The sequence below is a fragment of the Lissotriton vulgaris genome, chromosome 10 (genome assembly GCF_964263255.1).
Source record: "Lissotriton vulgaris chromosome 10, aLisVul1.2, whole genome shotgun sequence".
Classification (NCBI taxonomy): Eukaryota; Metazoa; Chordata; class Amphibia; order Caudata; family Salamandridae; genus Lissotriton; species Lissotriton vulgaris.
In genome coordinates this window covers 60683773-60702560 of record NC_141698.1, presented here as the reverse complement: position 1 = coordinate 60702560, position 18788 = coordinate 60683773, and the positions used below count along the sequence as shown (strand labels likewise).

Here is an 18788-nt window from a genome sequence, read left to right as displayed (position 1 = left end):
ATCGATATTTTGATTCAATATTTTTGTACTTCGCTGTGTAGGTATGGGAGTCGATATTTTTGTAGTCTATATATTTTTCTCGATATTTTGAACATCAATATTTTTAACATCGACATTCTATCGGTGAACCACTGTACAGCACACATGCAAAGTGGTAAAAGGCTTCAAGTTAGTCTCAGGATCGTATTTTGCACTTGAAGGGTTCCCTTCCAGTACAAAACCTATGCTAGACTCACAGACACACCCTTGCACCATGTCGCTAAGGTGTCTGCGTGGCGCACGACATCTGATTTCAGCACCCGCGCAAGGTGGAGGGGAAGAGAGTGCCTTATTTTAGTAAATTGGGCACTATCCTCCTCTCTCCTTTTCACTCAGTGCAGCATTTATGGCTGCTGCAGTGAGCTACGTGAAAAAATGGTAAAATCTCCACCATGGTATTCTGTAATCTCTTTATAAACAGCAGTCTCTAATTTCTTTATAATCTGCAACTTGTAACACACAATCACCGATTATAAAGAAAAAGCGTCAGAACCTGAATATTATTAGTTGGGTAGAAAATCAAGATTTTATTAAAGACACAAAGGCTGATATTATGCATTTTCCCTTTATTGCCGTCACACACAGCACCAAAAAAGTATCATAATTAGAACTTTAAACATTCTGGAACTTCTTAGAACATGCATAAAACCCTGGAGCCCGCCGCCATCTTCCTTCCTTTTGCTGCGTATAAACTCATTTCAAATACAACATGTAATTAAAAAAAACCTTTTCTTCTGCTGTTTATCCACAACGATCTCCATAATATCCAAGATCCTTTCTCCATAAACTCCTTCTTAACTCTGTCCTGGAAAACAAATGCAAATACGTAAATAGGGTTGGGAAGACTATGAGAGGGATAATATTAGCCTCTGGGTCTTTCACAAAATCTTGATTTTCTGCTCATTAAAATTGTGGAAAATCTAAATTTTATGTAAAGGTAGGGAAGCCAATATTTTGCATGTTCAAAGCCCATCCATAATGTTGTCTACAGCATTTTCCACAGTCTTAATGTAAAATCTCTTGTACGTTTCATTACTAAACCAATCCGCTACCTTATTAATACCAGTAAGGCTACTCCAGTCATGTAAGCCTTACTGACTCAGATCAATTTGTGCCTTCCTCATTACCTCCCTAACCCATCTAGCCAGAGTAGGTGTGGGCACTGGGATACCTAAAGTATATCAACAACTGTAGACATCCTGTAGCTCTCAATCCCAATGTTCTTCTCCCATACTCCTTCAAACATTTCATAGCACATAAAGTCTCATGACCCTCCACCGTTGGATAAAAAATCGTTCTTTACATAGTCTTCATTCTCTTCCTTACCTCAAAACATACCCCTTCTGGCTGAAAACTTCTTGAAGACACTTCCAGAGTCCTTATATCTAAAACCCTTCTAAATGAAACTAAACAAAGAAAAACAGCACATTTCCAAAATAAGTGCTTCAAAGAAAGGAACTCATTACTCCCCCAGTTTACAACCTCTTTTAACACTGTCATAGCGAAGAATACTTTGTTTTTGGTGGAGCCTGCATACGAACACTCTTAATTATTCTTCTCACCAACTCATGTTGCCATACTGGCACCCCATCTACTAAACCATGCCCGGCTGAAGTTGCTGACTGACTCAAATTTACTGAACATTAATAAAAACCTTCCTTAAATTAAATACTTTTGTCAAATAGTTTACTACCTCCACTACAGGTGCTGATACGGAAGCAAAACCTCTTGCAGTACACCAACCATTCCATCATCTCCATTGCTGTCCCGTAAGCCGTCATTGTACCTGGTGCCCAAGACTCATTGATAAGCTCTGAAGCCTCCTCCGATAATCCAGACACCTGCCATACTCTTGTGAAATCATCCATCTCATCAACACTAGCTGACCTGACTACCAATCGTGGTATCCTCTCTGAAAATCCACCAGGAAACAAGGGATCAACACCGGACCATCCATCAACAGACTCATCAAATCCAGAAACAATACCTGCGACTGCCGAATCGATGTCATCAGCACCAATTCCGTCCTCTCTCTCCTGACTTTCATCGGTACCCTGTGAATCATTGCGAAGGGAGGAAACGCATAAAGCCTCCCCTCCCCCCAATTTTTCAGAAAAGCATCCACTGCTCTTGCCTCTGGATCTGGTCTCCAACTGTAAAAATCCAGACACTGTACATTCAACCTGTCTGCAAATAGATCCAGTTCCAATGGACCCCATCTCCTGCACAAACTCAAAAATACATCCCTGTTACGGCCAATTCCTCCAATCCCTTAGGTATCTGGAGTTCCAATCCGCATCCACATTGCTTTCTTTTGGAATGTACTGTGCTTGAACCATGATCTCCCTGTCTAGACAATAACCCTAAAACTCCTTTGCTATCTCCGCCAACACTCTTGACTGTGGTCCTCCATACTTGTTGACATACCTCACCACAGAGACATTGTCAATCCTCAATAACATGTATTATTTAAACTGATCCCTGACAAAACTCTTCACTGCAAACGATGTTGTTAATAACCCTAAGTAATTGATATGCATCCCACTCTTGCTGACTGACCAACATCCTCCTGTTGTCACTGAATCACACCTGGTTACCCAACCTAGAAGACTTGTGACTGACTCAATCACTACTTCCAGTACCTCTCCAAAAATTGACCTGCTGTTCCATGCTTCTATATTCATCAACCACCAATTCACCTTCTGCAGAGCTTCGTCATTCAACCTCACCTTCTGTGAGTATTTAACCCCCAAATCATGCCCTTCCATTCCACACGTTCCACTCTCCAACTCTCTTGAATCTTTTTCCACCTTCGCCATAGGCAATCTTAACACAGCTTCCAAGGTCTTTATCTGAAAACCTAAAAAACCCATCTCTTGCTTGGGCATCAAACATGACTTGTCCCTGATTAGCACCAGCGGCGGCTGCCATAAACAAAGGGTGGTGGACGGGTGGAGTCACATGGGAGGCATTGCATGGGCGGATAGAAATACAATATTAAAAATAAACCCTACAGTTTGCCGTCTCCAGCGTCGCATCTCTTCGTGCGATTCGCCTCTTCCTGTCTGATCCCAGCAGCCCCTGGGAAAGACTCCTTGTCCAATCCCTGTGCTGATCTGAGAAGGCAGGAAAGACGCCCTGCTCTGACCAGTGAGATTGTGGGGGTTTCTCCAGCCCGGCTGCTCAATGCAGCTGGGCTGTAGAAAACCTAAGTGTGCATGTGTGTTTTGGTCGGCCAGAGACAGCTGGGCAAACACCCATGAACTCTTAGGGAGTGGAGTACACTAGCACTCCTCCTCCCCCTCCCATGCCTCTGCACCGCCCCTCCCAACACAGCTGGCTAAGAGCCTGCAGATGCAAGAGAAAACAACACAAGAACATTGTTTTATTTTACATTTGCTGGCTCTGAGTCAGGCATTGCAGAGGATTCGCCACTATTTAGCACAGATCCTAAGCCCTCCAAAATCCTCACAGCCAACCCTGTCTGGTCCAATGCCAAGTCCCTTGTCTCTGCCATTAACAGAACATCATCTAGATAAACCATCAGACGTACCTCCCCTTGACCTCAACCAAGTCATTACTGGTCTCATGACCTTTCTGAAACATCACAGAACTGAGGTCAACCTGAACAGAAGTGCCTTGAACCCCCAACGTATTCCTTTCCAATGAAATTGAAGGTAGTCCCTGTGCTCCATACACACCAGAATTGTCAGGTAAGCATCCTTCAAGTCCAACGGAGTCAGACAGTCTCCTTTTCTTAAAATGTCTCTTAACATGTGTATACCCTCTATTTTGATGTGATTGTACCATAACCAATCAGTCAACTCTCTAAGATTTATGACTGGCCTAATACCCTTGTACTTTTTTCCTACTAGAAATATGTTGCTCACAAAACATCCTGAACAATTCCTTGCCCTCTCTATTGCCCCTTTGAAGTGCCTCCACTTTCTGAGTCACTAACATTTCCTTTCTCTTGGAAATCTTAACATTCTCAGACACCCTTTATGCACTGGTGTCCCTACAAAATCTATCTGATATCCTTGCACCGTCCTCAACACCCATGAGTCTTTTGTAATTTCCATCCATCGTGTCACAAACTGAGCTAGTCTGCTACCCAGTTTTACATGGGTACATTTAGGGTCCTGCTTTAAACATAGCTGCTCCTCCCCTCGATCTCCTCTCACTTCGACTCCCTCCTGACCTTGATCTCTGCCTCTGTGGATAAAGCACACCTTGCTCCACCTTGTATCAGTAACCATAGAGTCCTCGTGTAAACAACCCACAGTGATGCCTTGTCCATGGTGAAGGAATTGCCCTGCATTCTCCCGGCCCCACCAAAAACCTTCCTGATATCTTTCTGAGCCTTTTGCAAGCGATTAAATGTGCCCACATTCCTGGACATATCACTCACAAATTCCTCACCAAATAACATGTCATTTCTCTACCCCAAATTCTTTGCTGGTCAACTCCACCAACTTAGAGTCGATCTTCATCCGAATGCTTTTCCTCCTCTCCATACACAGAGCAGCATTCGCATTGCCCAACAGGCATATAGTCCTCTGGACTCATCGGCACATTTCCTCAGTATTCACACTTGCATTTCCTAGGTGAGCCTTCTCACACATATCGAGTGCTTTTATCAGTGGACCCAGTATATCTAGGAGCCTATCTTGGCATCCAGACAGACCCTTATCTAACCCCTTCTTAGGGTCACGGCCTGATTTGTTAAAGGAACTCATCATTTTCGGATCCAATTTTGGCATATATGCCACCTTTGAATCCAAAATTGGTCTTGGACACACAGACCTCAACCTTGTCCTTTGGGATTTTTCACCATATCCAATAGGATATATATTGAGCCACACGCTCTGCTGGCATCCACTCAGGTGATGGTGGATGTTGTATCAAAACAGGGTCAAACATCTCTCCCCCCAATGGATCTACAAAATCACTAATTTCTATCTTAATCCTATTTAGATCCATTTTCCAATTCTTTGGTTTCTCACGTTCTTTCTCTGTTTCATCCATATCTGATGAACAGGTTAGATCTACGTCACCACTGCTTAACGTCTCGTCAAATGCTACCACATTGTAAACCTTTCCTTTAGCCTTCATAGCTGTCCCCAGTTCCGGAGCCTTACGCTCAGACCATTTTACACTCGCATTGACGTGCATCTCAATTTGCTGACCAACCTGACCTGAGCGACTTGCCACAGGTTCAACGTCCTCCACCGACAATTACCTCTCATCCTCTACCACACTCCTAGCAGTATCCCTTTTACCTATGTGCCTTTCTACACAATCATCAATTTTCTTGCCTATTCTCTCTGCTAGATCCACCAAAAAAGTTCCTACATAACCCCTGACTCTACATCAAGAGCTTGCTCTTCAACTTGCTCCTTACTGCTTTTCCTCCTATTTTTACTATCATTCCTTGAAGATATACATTCCTAGATATATATTTACAAATCTGTCCAAAGTAGGCCACTCTCATACACTAAAGTAAGACAGAACCTTTGAATGTACTTATCTGTGTATGAGCAGCAACAAAGAAGGAAGAAGATGTCCGCAGGTCCAGAGTCATATGCATCTTCTAACAAGTTTCAGAATGTTTAAAGTTCTAATTCTGATTCATTTGTTGCTGCTGTGTGTGAGGGCAATAAAGTGATAATGCATAATATTAGTTTCTGTGCCGTGCCTTGGAAAAATTAGAAACCGCTTCTTAAAGCAATGAAAACGAAACTTTGATTTTCATTCTTTTGCTCTATTTTTTAGCTTCCAATGACAAGCCGAGAGAGCATGTTTATGTTTCTTTGCTCTCCTTAGATAGTTAGAGAAAAGTTAGAATGGCTCTGCTTGTTTCTATATATTCTGAGCTAGTGCAGCTTTTATTTTTTATCTGACTTCTATTAAACTGTTTCTAATACCTGTTTGCAACAAATTGCTAACAGGTGTTTGATGTGTTTAATTTTGCACCAGAGGTTTTATTTTTATTCTTCATATTTTCAAATATGCTTGTTCTTTCATATGAAAGAGCCACCCACCATGGTTTTAAGTGGTTTGTGGGAAAGGTGATGAAGTGACCATATATTATAAGGGATAAAGTACCCCGTAGCGTACCTGATTATGAGTTTGCAAGTTACCTTGGAGTTCAAAAACCTTACAAACGGACTTGACCGTTGGCCCTGTTTCTCTATATGGTTATGGAACTCCTTGGTGACTTGAAATATCATTATCATGTACGGCAGAGGGTTCTTTATAGCTTTTATTAATCTAGTTTTACTGGATAGCCCATTGATATGTATTGAGCTGGATTGATGTGATACTGGTGTTTCGCTGGTGAGAAGGGTGTGGAAACTGGATGTATGACGTTACAACGCATGCTTTTACCACACATGCCTGTACAACGCGGTTTTTACAACTCATAGTGCTTTGGGGCGCTGGATAGTGAATAGTTTAATTTACTATTCCAACTCCAGTCCCCGTGGATAGTAGGGAAGATGTTGGATAGTAAATTAAACCTATTCCCTATCCTAGAGCGCCCCCCAGCACAATGCGTTGTAATGGTTTGGGTTGTAAAAGTTGCGTCGTAAAGGTTGTTTACCGTGGAAACCCGTTTGGAATAGGTTTAGTATGCTGCCTCAAGAAAGTTAGATGGTGATGCGAAAGGATTCCGGGCAGCGAGTCTTCTTAGAGTTAGGAGTGTTCATTAGGGGGAGTGCTGTGAAAATGTTGACTTTCATGAATTTCAAAGGATGGTCAGATGGGTACGGGTTGACAGCAGGTTGAGAGTGGGCAGTACGTTCGATATAAGTATGAGGTCCATGGACCACCCTGGGAATGTGGTGGTGTGAGGCATGTTTTGGCCAATGAGTGAGCAGAAAAGTGGGATAATAGGATGTGTTGTAGTTGGATGAAAGTAGTAGAGGGTGCAAGTGAGTCAAGGACGGTGTCAACTTTGTCAATAAAGTGTTGAATGAAGTCAGGGGGCACTAATATGTTTGTTTTAAAAGGGATGTTAAGTGTTACTTGAAAGAGGATTGGAGGATAGGTTGCATGGAGTGGTGGTGGTCACAAGTGATTTGTTGAGGAGAAAGCCACTCCTTTGTGTGTTTCTGGGTTGTGTGCATGAAAAGGTGGCATGATCGGTGAAGGACTGGAGGAGTGGCTGAGTCCTTACAGTTGGTCCAGCTTTCAGTAAAGGTGTGATGGGGATTGTGTGAGTCAGTGATGAAGGCTGGTTTGTTGCAGGCTCAGAGACGAGCTGATGAAAAATAAAATGGTAATAAATTAACTTTATTACCTTTTTTTTCATCTCTGGGGCATTTTAGATAGTGGGGTAATGCTCCTCCGCTCTAATGAAGAGGCCGCCCATGTACTCAAGATCAGTGGTTCTTAACCTGTGATTTGAGGCCCCTGGGCTTTCCATTGAAACAAACATTTTGATTTGTTTAAATATTTGTGGGTGAATTATCTAAAATAATTTTCTGTTTATGGATTTGTTTTGATAAATGTTATTTCTGTATGTTTTTTGGGTAGCCATTTTGTGGTTCAAATCATCAACAATGCTTAGATCGAGGTCCCCAGCTCTCATTAATGACTCAGTGCGGGCCCTGGAATCTAATAACGATTCCGTGTGGATCTCCGGATTCCAGTAATGATGATGTGGGGTCCCACAAAAGTCGAAGGTTTAAGAGCCTCTGCTGTAGGTAATAAATGGCTTTTTCTCTAAGAGGGAGGGGCATCACCTCTCCTCATCTAACCTTGTGCATGTTATGTAAACTATATATGGTTCATTCGCTGAACCAACTCTGATCGACAGCTAGGCGTAGCCAGTCGTTGGTGACGCTGCTCCATGTATTGATCCTGTAATTTAATGAATACATAAAAGTCTCCTCTTACCTCTTAATCAATGACTAACTGACCTTCTCTGTGACTCCTCACTTCCACTTACAGCTTCACTTATTGTCCCTGGAGGGCTCAACAAAGGTCTTCAACAGTTGAGTGATAGCTTTGTCTGTTTCAGCAGAGTGATGATTCTCTATTGGACGCAGGCTTTCACTTGAATCGTCACCCAATGGCCCGTTCTTCGACAGCAGGCGATGTATCTATCATGAATAGTCGACAGAAGACTCTGTGATTATCCATAGAGTTGTTGACGTGTCTCGAACAGAAAAGTGTTGACTCTGTCTTGACCATTGGAACGATGGCTCTATATTGACCATTGGACCAATATATCTATCTTGACCAGTGGAGTGATGGCTTTATCTTGGCTAATAGAGATCTGGTTCTATCTTGACCTGTGGCGCGATGGCTCTATCTTGGCCAATAGAGCCCAGGCTCTATCTTGTCCAGTGGAGCAATTTATCTATTTTGACCAATAGATACCTGGCTCTGTCTTGACCAGGGGAGTGATGGCTTCATCTTGGCCAATAGAGACCTGGCTCTATCTTGACAAGCGGAGCAATGGCTTCTTCTTGACCAATAGGGACATGGCATTGATTCATCGAAGTGTCACAGAATATGGTCTGTGAAACTTTGATTGGTCAATCATCAGTTTTGCTAAGGAGCGACGTTACTCTGCAAAAAATAGTCATGGCAAATATACCATATCTAGAGCAAATAATTTGTCATCATATTAACAGATTTATCTGTGAAAATAGCTACTAAAAAGCTGTTGAAACAGATGGAAAAGGTAACTATTAAGCTCATAACATGCTGAGAAATATCATGTAGAAAATATAGAAGTCCTTAGCACTCCTAGCTTGCATTTGTTTTTAGAGTTTGATCGACTACGTAATCTGTTTACGTGCAACGGTGGGTGTCACCCACTGATCACTGGGTCCTTAACACCTTGCCTGCGGCCGAAATTTCAGCGCTGTGCTGAACATTCCAATCGCGGGTGTGGTCGTGACGGAACCATTCAGTCATCAGCACAGCTCAACCGTGACTGATGACGGAATGGTTCCGTCACTCGCATCGAAGGGGTTAATACACTAGAACAGTGGCTCTTAACCTGCGGTCCAGAAACCCCTTGGAGAATGCAAAGCCTAATTAGTGGGTCGGCGGCTGCTTAGGAAATTAAATAATATATTCAATATTATTAGCAGATTAATGAAGTGTATATAAATAAAGAAGCAACATTTAGAATTTAAAAACGTTCTGCAAATGTGATGGAATTTCAAATTGGAGGCTAAAATGTAAGTTAGTGCCCTCAGATTGAGACATTGGAGCAGTGCAAAAGCATCAAACAGAATATGCCATGGACGATGAGTTGCCTCAACAGAATTTAGACAAGGTCCAACATTCCAATTAAAACATATTTTTATAAAATATTTGATTGGGAATGAAATAAAATATTTAATCATTTGTGTATTTGGTTGATGAATGCTTGTTTCTGTATTTGTTTTGCATTGTTTGTGGTTCAAATTGTCAAATATTCCTAGGCCAGGGTCATAGGCTTTTAGTAATGACTCAGTAGGTGTCCCCAGTCTAAGAGGGGGGGGGCACAGAAGTCAAAAAGTTAAGAGCCGCGTACACTATCCCTGTTTGGGATTCCTGCCCTCCTCCTCCCAAAGCTTATATCCCCAGAATCCCTTCAGAGGAGTTTAACGTTCCTTATCCGTTTAATGCTGGAAAAGCATCTTGGAATGGTGGTTCTGACATATCTTGATGACTGGGTACATGTATCATATGTGTCCCTAATGTGGAAATACATTTGAATCTGACCTTTGCATTGTCGTAAAAGTGTCATTTATTTTCACTGCCATTGCACAAATATATATATAATGTCATGTAAGAGATTTCCGCAGACATTTTTTTGAAAACATTTTTAAAAACAATAATTTAAAAAAGAATTTTAGGACAATCATTCATGAATTGTGCCTAATATAGATGTTATAAATGTTTTAAGCATGCATTTAATGAATGTATTAATTGAAGCCGCATCTTGCCCTTTATGTTGACAGCTGAGTGATGAAGTATTTCTTCCCTGTTTATGTGTAACATATTGCATGTATTTATTGGTTACCGTGATGATGTATAGTCAGTTTGAAAAAGGCTGGGGAGCCAGTCGAAACGGATTATGTGCGGCAACGCTGATGATAAATACAATTTTAAATCTGCTTTCCAGTGGAGTGTTGGAGTTTGTCCGAAGGAAGGTGGGACAGCCCAGTGCCGTCAATAGGAAACTGACAAGAGCAACCCTTCTCAAACCCTCAGGGTCCGATTCACAGAACTAACTTAAGACAAAATCCTAAACTTACTACTTTTGGTATTCACAAAGGTTAGGATTTTGTCTTAAGTTTGTTTTAAGACAGACTTGAAACAGACTTAAGTTAGGATTTTGTCTTAAGTCTGTCTTAAGTCTGTCTTAAGTTTGTCCTAAGACAAATTTAAGACAAAATCCTAACTTCTGTGAATACCAAAAGTAGTAAGTTTAGGATTTTGTCTTAAGTTAGTTCTGTGAATCGGGCCCTCGCACATTTACAGATTATAGAAACTAACTTTCATATTGTGCACATATTCATTCCGCTTGTCACAGTAAGAAAGAGAAGTATTGTAACAACAGAATCTGCCCACATGGGTTCAAGCGTGATCAGAATATCGGTGCCCCTGCTAACAGTACTGTGAACACGAAACAGGTTACCTCTGACACCATCAATGCACAAAGTAATTCTAGTCCCAAACGGTTTTTTAATTAACGTTGGGGTGAAAGTATCACAGTTAATTCACTTTTTCTCTTTTTTTTGTAGTAGTTGCAAAACAAACACGGCTCATCAAAACAGACCCCTTCCATGACTGCTTGGTCCATTTGGGGCTTGTTGGTTCCTCGTGTGGCTTTAGAAGGTGGTTTGGGATCTGTCGCCTGCTTGTAAGGAGCTTCTTTTTTTCAGTTTTCAGGGCGGTGGTGGGTGCCAATACTATTAGCAGGAATAATGCAAATGCAAGGGTTGATTCAATTATGGAAAGGTCAGAGGCTAGATTCAATACATGTGAACACGAAACAGGTTACCTCTGACACCATTAATGCACAAAATAGTTCTAGTCCCAAACGGTTTTTAATTAACGTTGGGGTGAAAGTATCACAGTTATGTTACTTTTTCTCTTTTTTTGTAGTAGTTGCCAAACAAACACGGCCCATCAAAACAGACCCCTTACATTTAGACATAAGTACAAAAATATATTTACAACAGACAAGATCCGATGTATCAGTGAATTATATACAGTGCAACATTCAAAACTCAAGTGTAGTGGACATATCAAAACAGAGAACCAGGTATATACATATTCACTCAAGAGGTACAAGATAACTGAAAAGTCAATTTTCAAGGGAGAAACAAAAAAAGTCCTATTATTTTCTGTAACAGGGCAGTATCCTACAATGGACTGTCAACAGAGATGCCTGACTTTATTGCCCAGTGAGAAGTCTTCTGAATGTATCTCTAAACACGAGAAAACCCCCGTTCATTTGAAGAAATGGTTTGGTCCAATGATGGACCTGATTCCAATTCGGCTTAACTGAGAACTTCTCGCCTAAAAACCAATGCGTTTCGACCTTCCTGTTGGCACAGATTTGGTGAAGGTCTTCGTCAGGGGGAATGTGTTTTTAAGGACTTGTGTACTTTTTCTTGCAAAGGTACCCGGGATCCTTAAGGGGAAATGTCTTGGTAATGCTGTGGTTGTACTCTCGCTGAGTCACAGCAATTCATCTTTGTTGTTCAAATGTACGCCGGGGTCCGCTTCTCCTCTCGCCGACAGGGAGGTCGAAACGCGTTGCTTTTTACGCGAGAAGTTCTCAGTTAAACCAAATTGGAATCAGGCCCATCATTGGACCAAACCATTTCTTCAAATGAACGGGGGTTTTCTCGTGCTTAGAGATACATTCAGAATACTTCTTACTGGGCAATAAAGTCAGGCATCTCTGTGGACAGTCCATTGTAGGGTACTGCCCTGTTACAGAAAATAATAGAACTTTTTTTGTTTCTCCCTTGAAAATTGACTTTTCAGGTATCTTGTACCTCTTGAGTGAATATGTGTATACCTGGTTCACTGTTTTGATATGTACACTATACTTGAGTTTGAATGTTGCACTGTATATAATTCACTGATACATCGGATCTTGTCTGTTGTAAATATATTTTTTGTATTTATGTCTAAATGTAAGGGGTCTGTTTTGATGGGCCGTGTTTGTTTGGCAACTACTACAAAAAAAGAGAAAAAGTAACATAACTGTGATACTTTCACCCCAACGTTAATTAAAAACCGTTTGGGACTAGAACTATTTTGTGCATTAATGGTGTCAGAGGTAACCTGTTTCGTGTTCACATGTATTGAATCTAGCCTCTGACCTTTCCATAATTGAATCAACCCTTGCATTTGCATTATTCCTGCTAATAGTATTGGCACCCACCACCGCCCTGAAAACTGAAAAAAAGAAGCTCCTTACAAGCAGGCGACAGATCCCAAACCACCTTCTAAAGCCACACGAGGAACCAACAAGCCCCAAATGGACCAAGCAGTCATGGAAGGAGAGATATGTCTAATTTTTATGAATATTGTAGGTAAAGTTGTTGCTGCATCAGTAGCTATTACTCTTGAGTCATCGTCTTGAAACTTAATTTTAAATAGGTGATGCTGTTAGAAGTTAGAGGAGTGATGTGTGCTGGATTGTCTTAATTTGCCTGCCTATCATTGTAAGTACACTGCAGGCAATGCTGTCAGTTATGGGCATCCATCACAAGTTACTTGCTGAATATTAAAGAGCAGTGTCAAACTTGGACTTATGGAACTGTGTGCTGAAGTCCTCAAAGCTTTGTAAAATGCCATTGGAGAAGTCAATTTTCTGGAACTGCCCTATAAGGATTCCAGAAGGTGAAGCTGCAAACTTTATCGATGTCGACTAATATGACTGCTGGCGGTTGTGTAGTGTACTCGATAGTCCTGCTGTAGATGTTATAGTCCTAGGATCAAATCTGGCTGTTAACTAACTTATCACTTGTTACTAAAATGTGTTTAATATTTTTAGCCAACATTTTATAATCAGCCTTAAGACTCAGTTTTCAGAGGAGGCACCAGCCGCCATGACACTCAACAATAAATGTTTTCATCTTTTACAACAAATACAGGCTTAATTGTTTCTCTCTAATTTCGTTGCATTCTCCCTGTATCCAGGATTCACTGGATTTATTTTCTTATCCTTGACATTAATAAGATGTTGATCATTTTTGAGAAATCCTCTGTGAAACTGCCTGGTGGTAAAGTTTTACATTTGTTAACTCTGTGAATGCTACTGCTGTTTCCTTTGGAGTGACCGGATTATTTAAAAGCAAAAACAACAGGGTGATGGAAGGAATGTTTGAATTAATCTCAGCCATGGGCAATCACTTGGGCCTGATTCCATACTCAGCTGATGAGCCCATAACTAGGGTGAAACTTTTCCTGGGCTACTTGTGTTCCGGTTCAGGGAGGACCTGGCCTGGCAGTTCGGGCTGGACTGTTCCCATGAGGAGCAGGGTCAAGACTGATTTGCATATGGCTGGGCCCAAACTGAGGTGGCATGGTGAGAAGAAGAACGCTGGGTTGTAGTGCCATCCTGATGCCAATAGTTTGACTTATTGCAAGCATCCTTCTGTCACCTTTTGTGTGTTTTATGGCCTATAATAATGCCATTCTATTTCTCGACCATTTGTAGTTAGTGTAAAAGCAAATAGGACACAATAAATACAACATATTTTATAATTAATTCAAGAACTGATATTATGTTCTTATGAAATTGTGATTATTGTGTCCTATTTGCTTTTATTGTATTTCCTTATTTGACTATGTGTATTGTATTTTTTCTTATATTTAAAAAAAAATAGTTTTAAGACAATTGCTTTGGTGGATTTTTATGTACCTTGTTTAATTAAAATTAACTGTCTTTTCTACGGAAGTAGGTTGTTGCGTCCTATCACTATTATGTGGGCAAGTTTTGTTTGTTACCACCTGGGTTGATACATACACGCTTCCACCGACCACAGCATACAACATATGGTAATGATTCAGCCCTCTTAAGCCATTGGTTCTCGTCACTGTGATGCTCTGCAGAAGAAAACTTTTCTCCTCTCAGCCCAAATTCCTTAACAAACGTTTCTTCTTATTAAAGTGAATTTTAAAAAGAATTGCCTGCTATGGGTCTTCTCACTTTGAGCTCCTGGGCTTGGATCTTCACATAAGTGCAATGCTGAATAGCTTTCTGGGTAAGAAATAGGAGGAGCATTCATTTAGACTATTATCAAGATACAGTCCAACCTTCATTGAGGGCTCCAGTTGCTGTAAGGAAATTTAAAGTCATCAGGCCTCTCAGTGGTACGCCCCACTGAGTGAGGCTGAAAACATTTATCTGAATCGGCTCCTGCTGATTGCTAGATAGGTAAGGATGGCCTGAAGATGCCATGTTAGCAAGATCTATGGGCCTGATTCACAAAAGGCCTCCGCACTTGTGCCGGAGGCCCCGCAGTTGTAGAGGAGTCTCCGCACTCAGGGTGGATCCTCCGCACTCGGAGCGGAACGTCTGCATTGAGAATTCTAGTTGCGGAGAGTCCACCCCGAGTGCAGAGACGCCCTCACGGCTGCGGGGCGTCCGCTATGAGTGTGGAGACTCCCCTCACGGCTGCGGGGCGTCCGCCACGAGTGTGGAGACTCCCTCACGGCTGCGGGGCGTCCACCCCGAGTGCAGAGACGCCCTCGCGGCTGCGGGGCGTCCGCCACGAGTGTGGAGACTCCCTCATGGCTGCGGGGTGTCCGCCATGAGTGTGGAAGCCCTTTGTCAATCAGTCCCTATGTATCTAGGAGAGAAGCATTTGGCATAATTGAAACAACAGCGACAACTGATGTTGTTATTGTTAGGTTAGTTCACTTGCAAAAATGTAAACAGAAGTTATGGGATAAAATGTCCTTCAATGTGCAGCAACATCTGCAGATCATGCCCATATGTTTTGGGGGTGCCCAGGTTTTCACTGGCGGCTCGCACAGGTAAACGCGGTGTGGTGGTGAGGCGGGGTGATGGGTAGAGGAATTTGACATACAACGGGATAGTGAAAATTAAATAAATAAATAAAACCACTTACCTTGTGCTCGCCGCTTCGCCGATTCAGTGATGCGACGAGCGCAAGGTAAGAGGTTTTATTTATTTATTTACTTTTGACTATCCCGTCGTATGTCGAATTCCACTACCCCGGCTCACCACCCCACAGCGCTTACCTGTGTGAGCCGCGCCTGCAGATTTAATTGTTTTTAGGGAGTAAATCATAATTTTACTGTAGAGGCAATTGATAATAGCATCACTTTGATTGCTGAGCTTGATCTTTGACTGGGGAGGGCATGAATACTGTCAATTTTGGACCCTCTCCCACCAATTGCAGTCAATGATGCCAGACTATTATCTCAAAACACTGGGAGTGGGGTAAAGGCTGAAATGAGTGGTGGTGGTGTGGCACCTTAACCCACTCCGAGTGCCATGAGATGACGAGGAGCCCCAAAAAAACAATAAAATACAGTCCTATCAACCAGCCCTAGGGCCGGATTTACCACTTAAGTGCCACTAGCCTGCTGCTGCCTGCCTGCCGCACTGACCCGCTGGTTGAAGAAAACGGTCCAGGTTGTCCCACAACTCACCTACCCCTCACCGCTTGCTACTTTGCCTGGCATCAATAGGCCGCAGTGTCCCAGTGTCGTGCTGGTGTACCAAAATGGTTTTTGGTGAACAGTGATGGGCATAGCAATTCCTAGTCCTAAATTCATGGTGCCTAAAAGGAACTCTGGACATGGTATGTACACATGCACACACTTTGTTATTAAATGTGTAATCTGCCATCTGTGACCATTATCCCTGGTGCATCCTGTGTGCTGCAACCTCCCAGGGCTCTGCAGTGTGATCAATATACCTAGGAGTCCTGTCTAAAGAAGAATGAATTGTCTTTGGCAAATGTCTTTGATGCTCAGATGTTTTGCAGATTTTCAAGCTTTTGTCACAGTGTGCTAAATCTTTTGTGATCTGTAACACCACCTTTTTATTTTTGCCTTTTTTCTCTTACCACAGAAGGACAAACGAGACACCTCCAACTTTGACAAGGAGTTTACCCGACAGCCGGTGGATCTGACACCGACGGACAAGCTCTTTATCATGAACTTGGATCAGAACGAATTTGATGGCTTCTCCTACACGAACCCCGAATTTGTGATCTCCGTTTAAGAGGGTTGCTTGGAGGGTCCGGGCGAGATGTGATGTCAGGAAGGGGGCCAGAGAGCTAAACCCTTGTCTTCCATGGTGCCTGACCACACATCCTTGTCTGGATTGATGGAGATGGTGGGTGGTTGTAGGCTTGGACTTGCCCATCCTGGGTTCCATCCTCACTTGGTTTCTCCTTGTTGAGGTTTAAGCAAAAAATTACGCATCGCCTCAATCTGCAATATTAGCATCTGGTGTGTCCGTGTCCTGGCCCTCCGCGGTGTGCACAGAGATGATGACACATTTGTCTATGAAACCAAACCATGGTGGCCAACACTTACCAAACTCAACGCTGCCGTTTCGCCACCGGGAGGTGGCTGCAGCGTCACCGTTTTTGTCAACTGCATGGTTTTCGTATAGGGGATCTTTGTCGACGTCTGCAAATTGTGTGTCTTTTTTGTTTATTTATTTAATTTATTATCAAAAGAAACTTTGTTAAGAGTTTTTACGGCTGATGCTGAGATATATGTTCTTGTCCTCACAACACATTTGAACTGTTGAATGTTTCCAGCTTCAAGGAAGTCTGACAGCCTTCCTTCCATCACTCTCTGGTCACTCACCGCCCTCACTCCTATCAGAGCTAGACCAGCCACCTTCATGGTCATGGTGTCTGCTGGACCACTAGGTAGGGGGTGCCCTGGCTGGTGCCATGATGGGCAGATGCCACTGACAGTTTAATGCAAGAATGAGTCAGAGTCAGAGGGATGTGGGACTAGGTGTATCAGTGGGAGAAAAGGGGGCAATCTTGTGTTCCTTTGCACACTTCTGGATATTTGGACCGGATTTCAAGGATGGCAGAGGTACCAGAAGTGAAATCTTTCCTCGTGAACAAGAAGTACAGATTAGCAGAAGTGAGAAGGGACCTCACATCCACACAAGCAAAGCCATTCGCAGTGCAATGTTCCTTAGACCAGGAACATCAGCCACTGTGCAAGCTTCCAGGACCCTCTGGTTCGCGAGGAGCAATGCAAGCTTCCCTCACACAAGCCAACTAGCAGGGCAAACATCCCTAACAGAGAGATTTATCAGCCAAAGTACACACATGCAACAGCTCTTGCAGTACTTGCGTCCACGCAGGCCAAACAGCAGAGGCAGTGCAAGCTGGGAAGAGGTAGGGTAGGTGGCAAGTATATAGTAAGTCCCAGCTCCAGGGGGTACTTGCAAATTGTTCCATTAGGATTTTTTTTACTAGAAAGAATAACAAAGGACGCGTTGTACTAACTTTTCAAGATCTGAACCATCGATTTCACACCACTTTTCCCCTCTGGCACTGAGTGTCCGCCCATGAGCCATGTCCTCTCTCTGTCCTCTCCTGATGTTGGGTTGCCCTGAGGCCATGAAGCGACAAGAGACCAACGTCTTTGACTTCACGTTTCATTTTCCAGACCATCAAATTGCCAATGTGTGCATCCGTAGAGGGTCTATTCTGTTGTCCAGTCCTTTGTTTATGTTTTTTTGTCGCCAACATGGCGGATAATCCTGTGCCAGTTTAATTGGAATGCTGACCCAGGCCAAAAAAGTAAGCGTCTGGCCAATATTGCACACCAGAGTGCACAGGAGACAGAAGGCTGGGAGGGAAGTGTTTCATGAAAGACTTTATTTATGTGTTTGTTTGTTTGTTTGTTTATTTATTTATTTATTTATTTATTATGAAAGCTCAAAGTAGACCAATGCTCATTTGAAACTGTACAATGATAAAAAAATATATATATATATATATGATTTTAATAAAAATTGCACTAAAGGTTAAAGCAGACTGCAGGTACGGATACAGATACTAAAATGCAAAAATCAAATATAGTTCCAAAATGGAAACCAATTTAGCCAAATAAGTTAGTGCCAAATAGAGCTAATGAAATGTGGTTTTAATTGTCCTTAATGGCTCCCTGGCATTCATTCAATATGTAAGAGACAAGCAGGGTATTATATGCGGGTGCTTGTCTCCCATGCTTCCTACTGCACAATTCATTCATCTTTCCCTTTCATTACGGCCCAGGGCTCCCACCTCCATGATTCACTCATCCTTCTATTTCACGGTGGCCCCTGACTCCCAACTGCGCAATTCATTCATCCTCCCCATTCTTGATGGCCCATGGCTCCCACCTCCATGATGCACTCATTCTTCCCCCTCATGATAGCCTACGGCTCCCACCTCCATGATTGCCTCATCCTTCCCCCTCATGATAGCCTATGGCTCCCACCTCCATGATTCACTCATTCTTCCCCCTCGTGATAGCCTACGGCTCCCACCTCCATGATTCACTCATCCTTCTCTTTCATGACAGCACTTGGCTTTTATCTCCATGATTTTCTCGTCCTTCATTTTTATGATGGCCCATGGCTCCTCCTGCCACGATCCACTCGTTCTTCACCTTCATGACCATCCAAGGGTCCCACCTTCATGATTCCCTCATCCTACCCATTCATGATGGCCAATGGCTCCCACCTCCATGATTCACTCATCCTTCCCTTTCATGAC

At 42.6% G+C, this 18788-nt stretch overlaps 1 protein-coding gene across 1 annotated transcript in view; it reads left to right on the top strand.

Moving 5' to 3' along the window:
- The window catches only part of PRKCB (protein kinase C beta), a 963846-nt gene extending 947440 nt beyond the window's left edge, over window positions 1–16406 (top strand). Inside the window, exon 17 of the mRNA XM_086940462.1 lies at window positions 16121–16406. Coding sequence (XP_086796588.1) covers window positions 16121–16273 — 153 coding nt within the window. The 3' untranslated portion in view covers window positions 16274–16406. The remainder of the gene's footprint in view (window positions 1–16120) is intronic.
- The last annotated feature ends 2382 nt before the right edge of the window (window positions 16407–18788 follow it).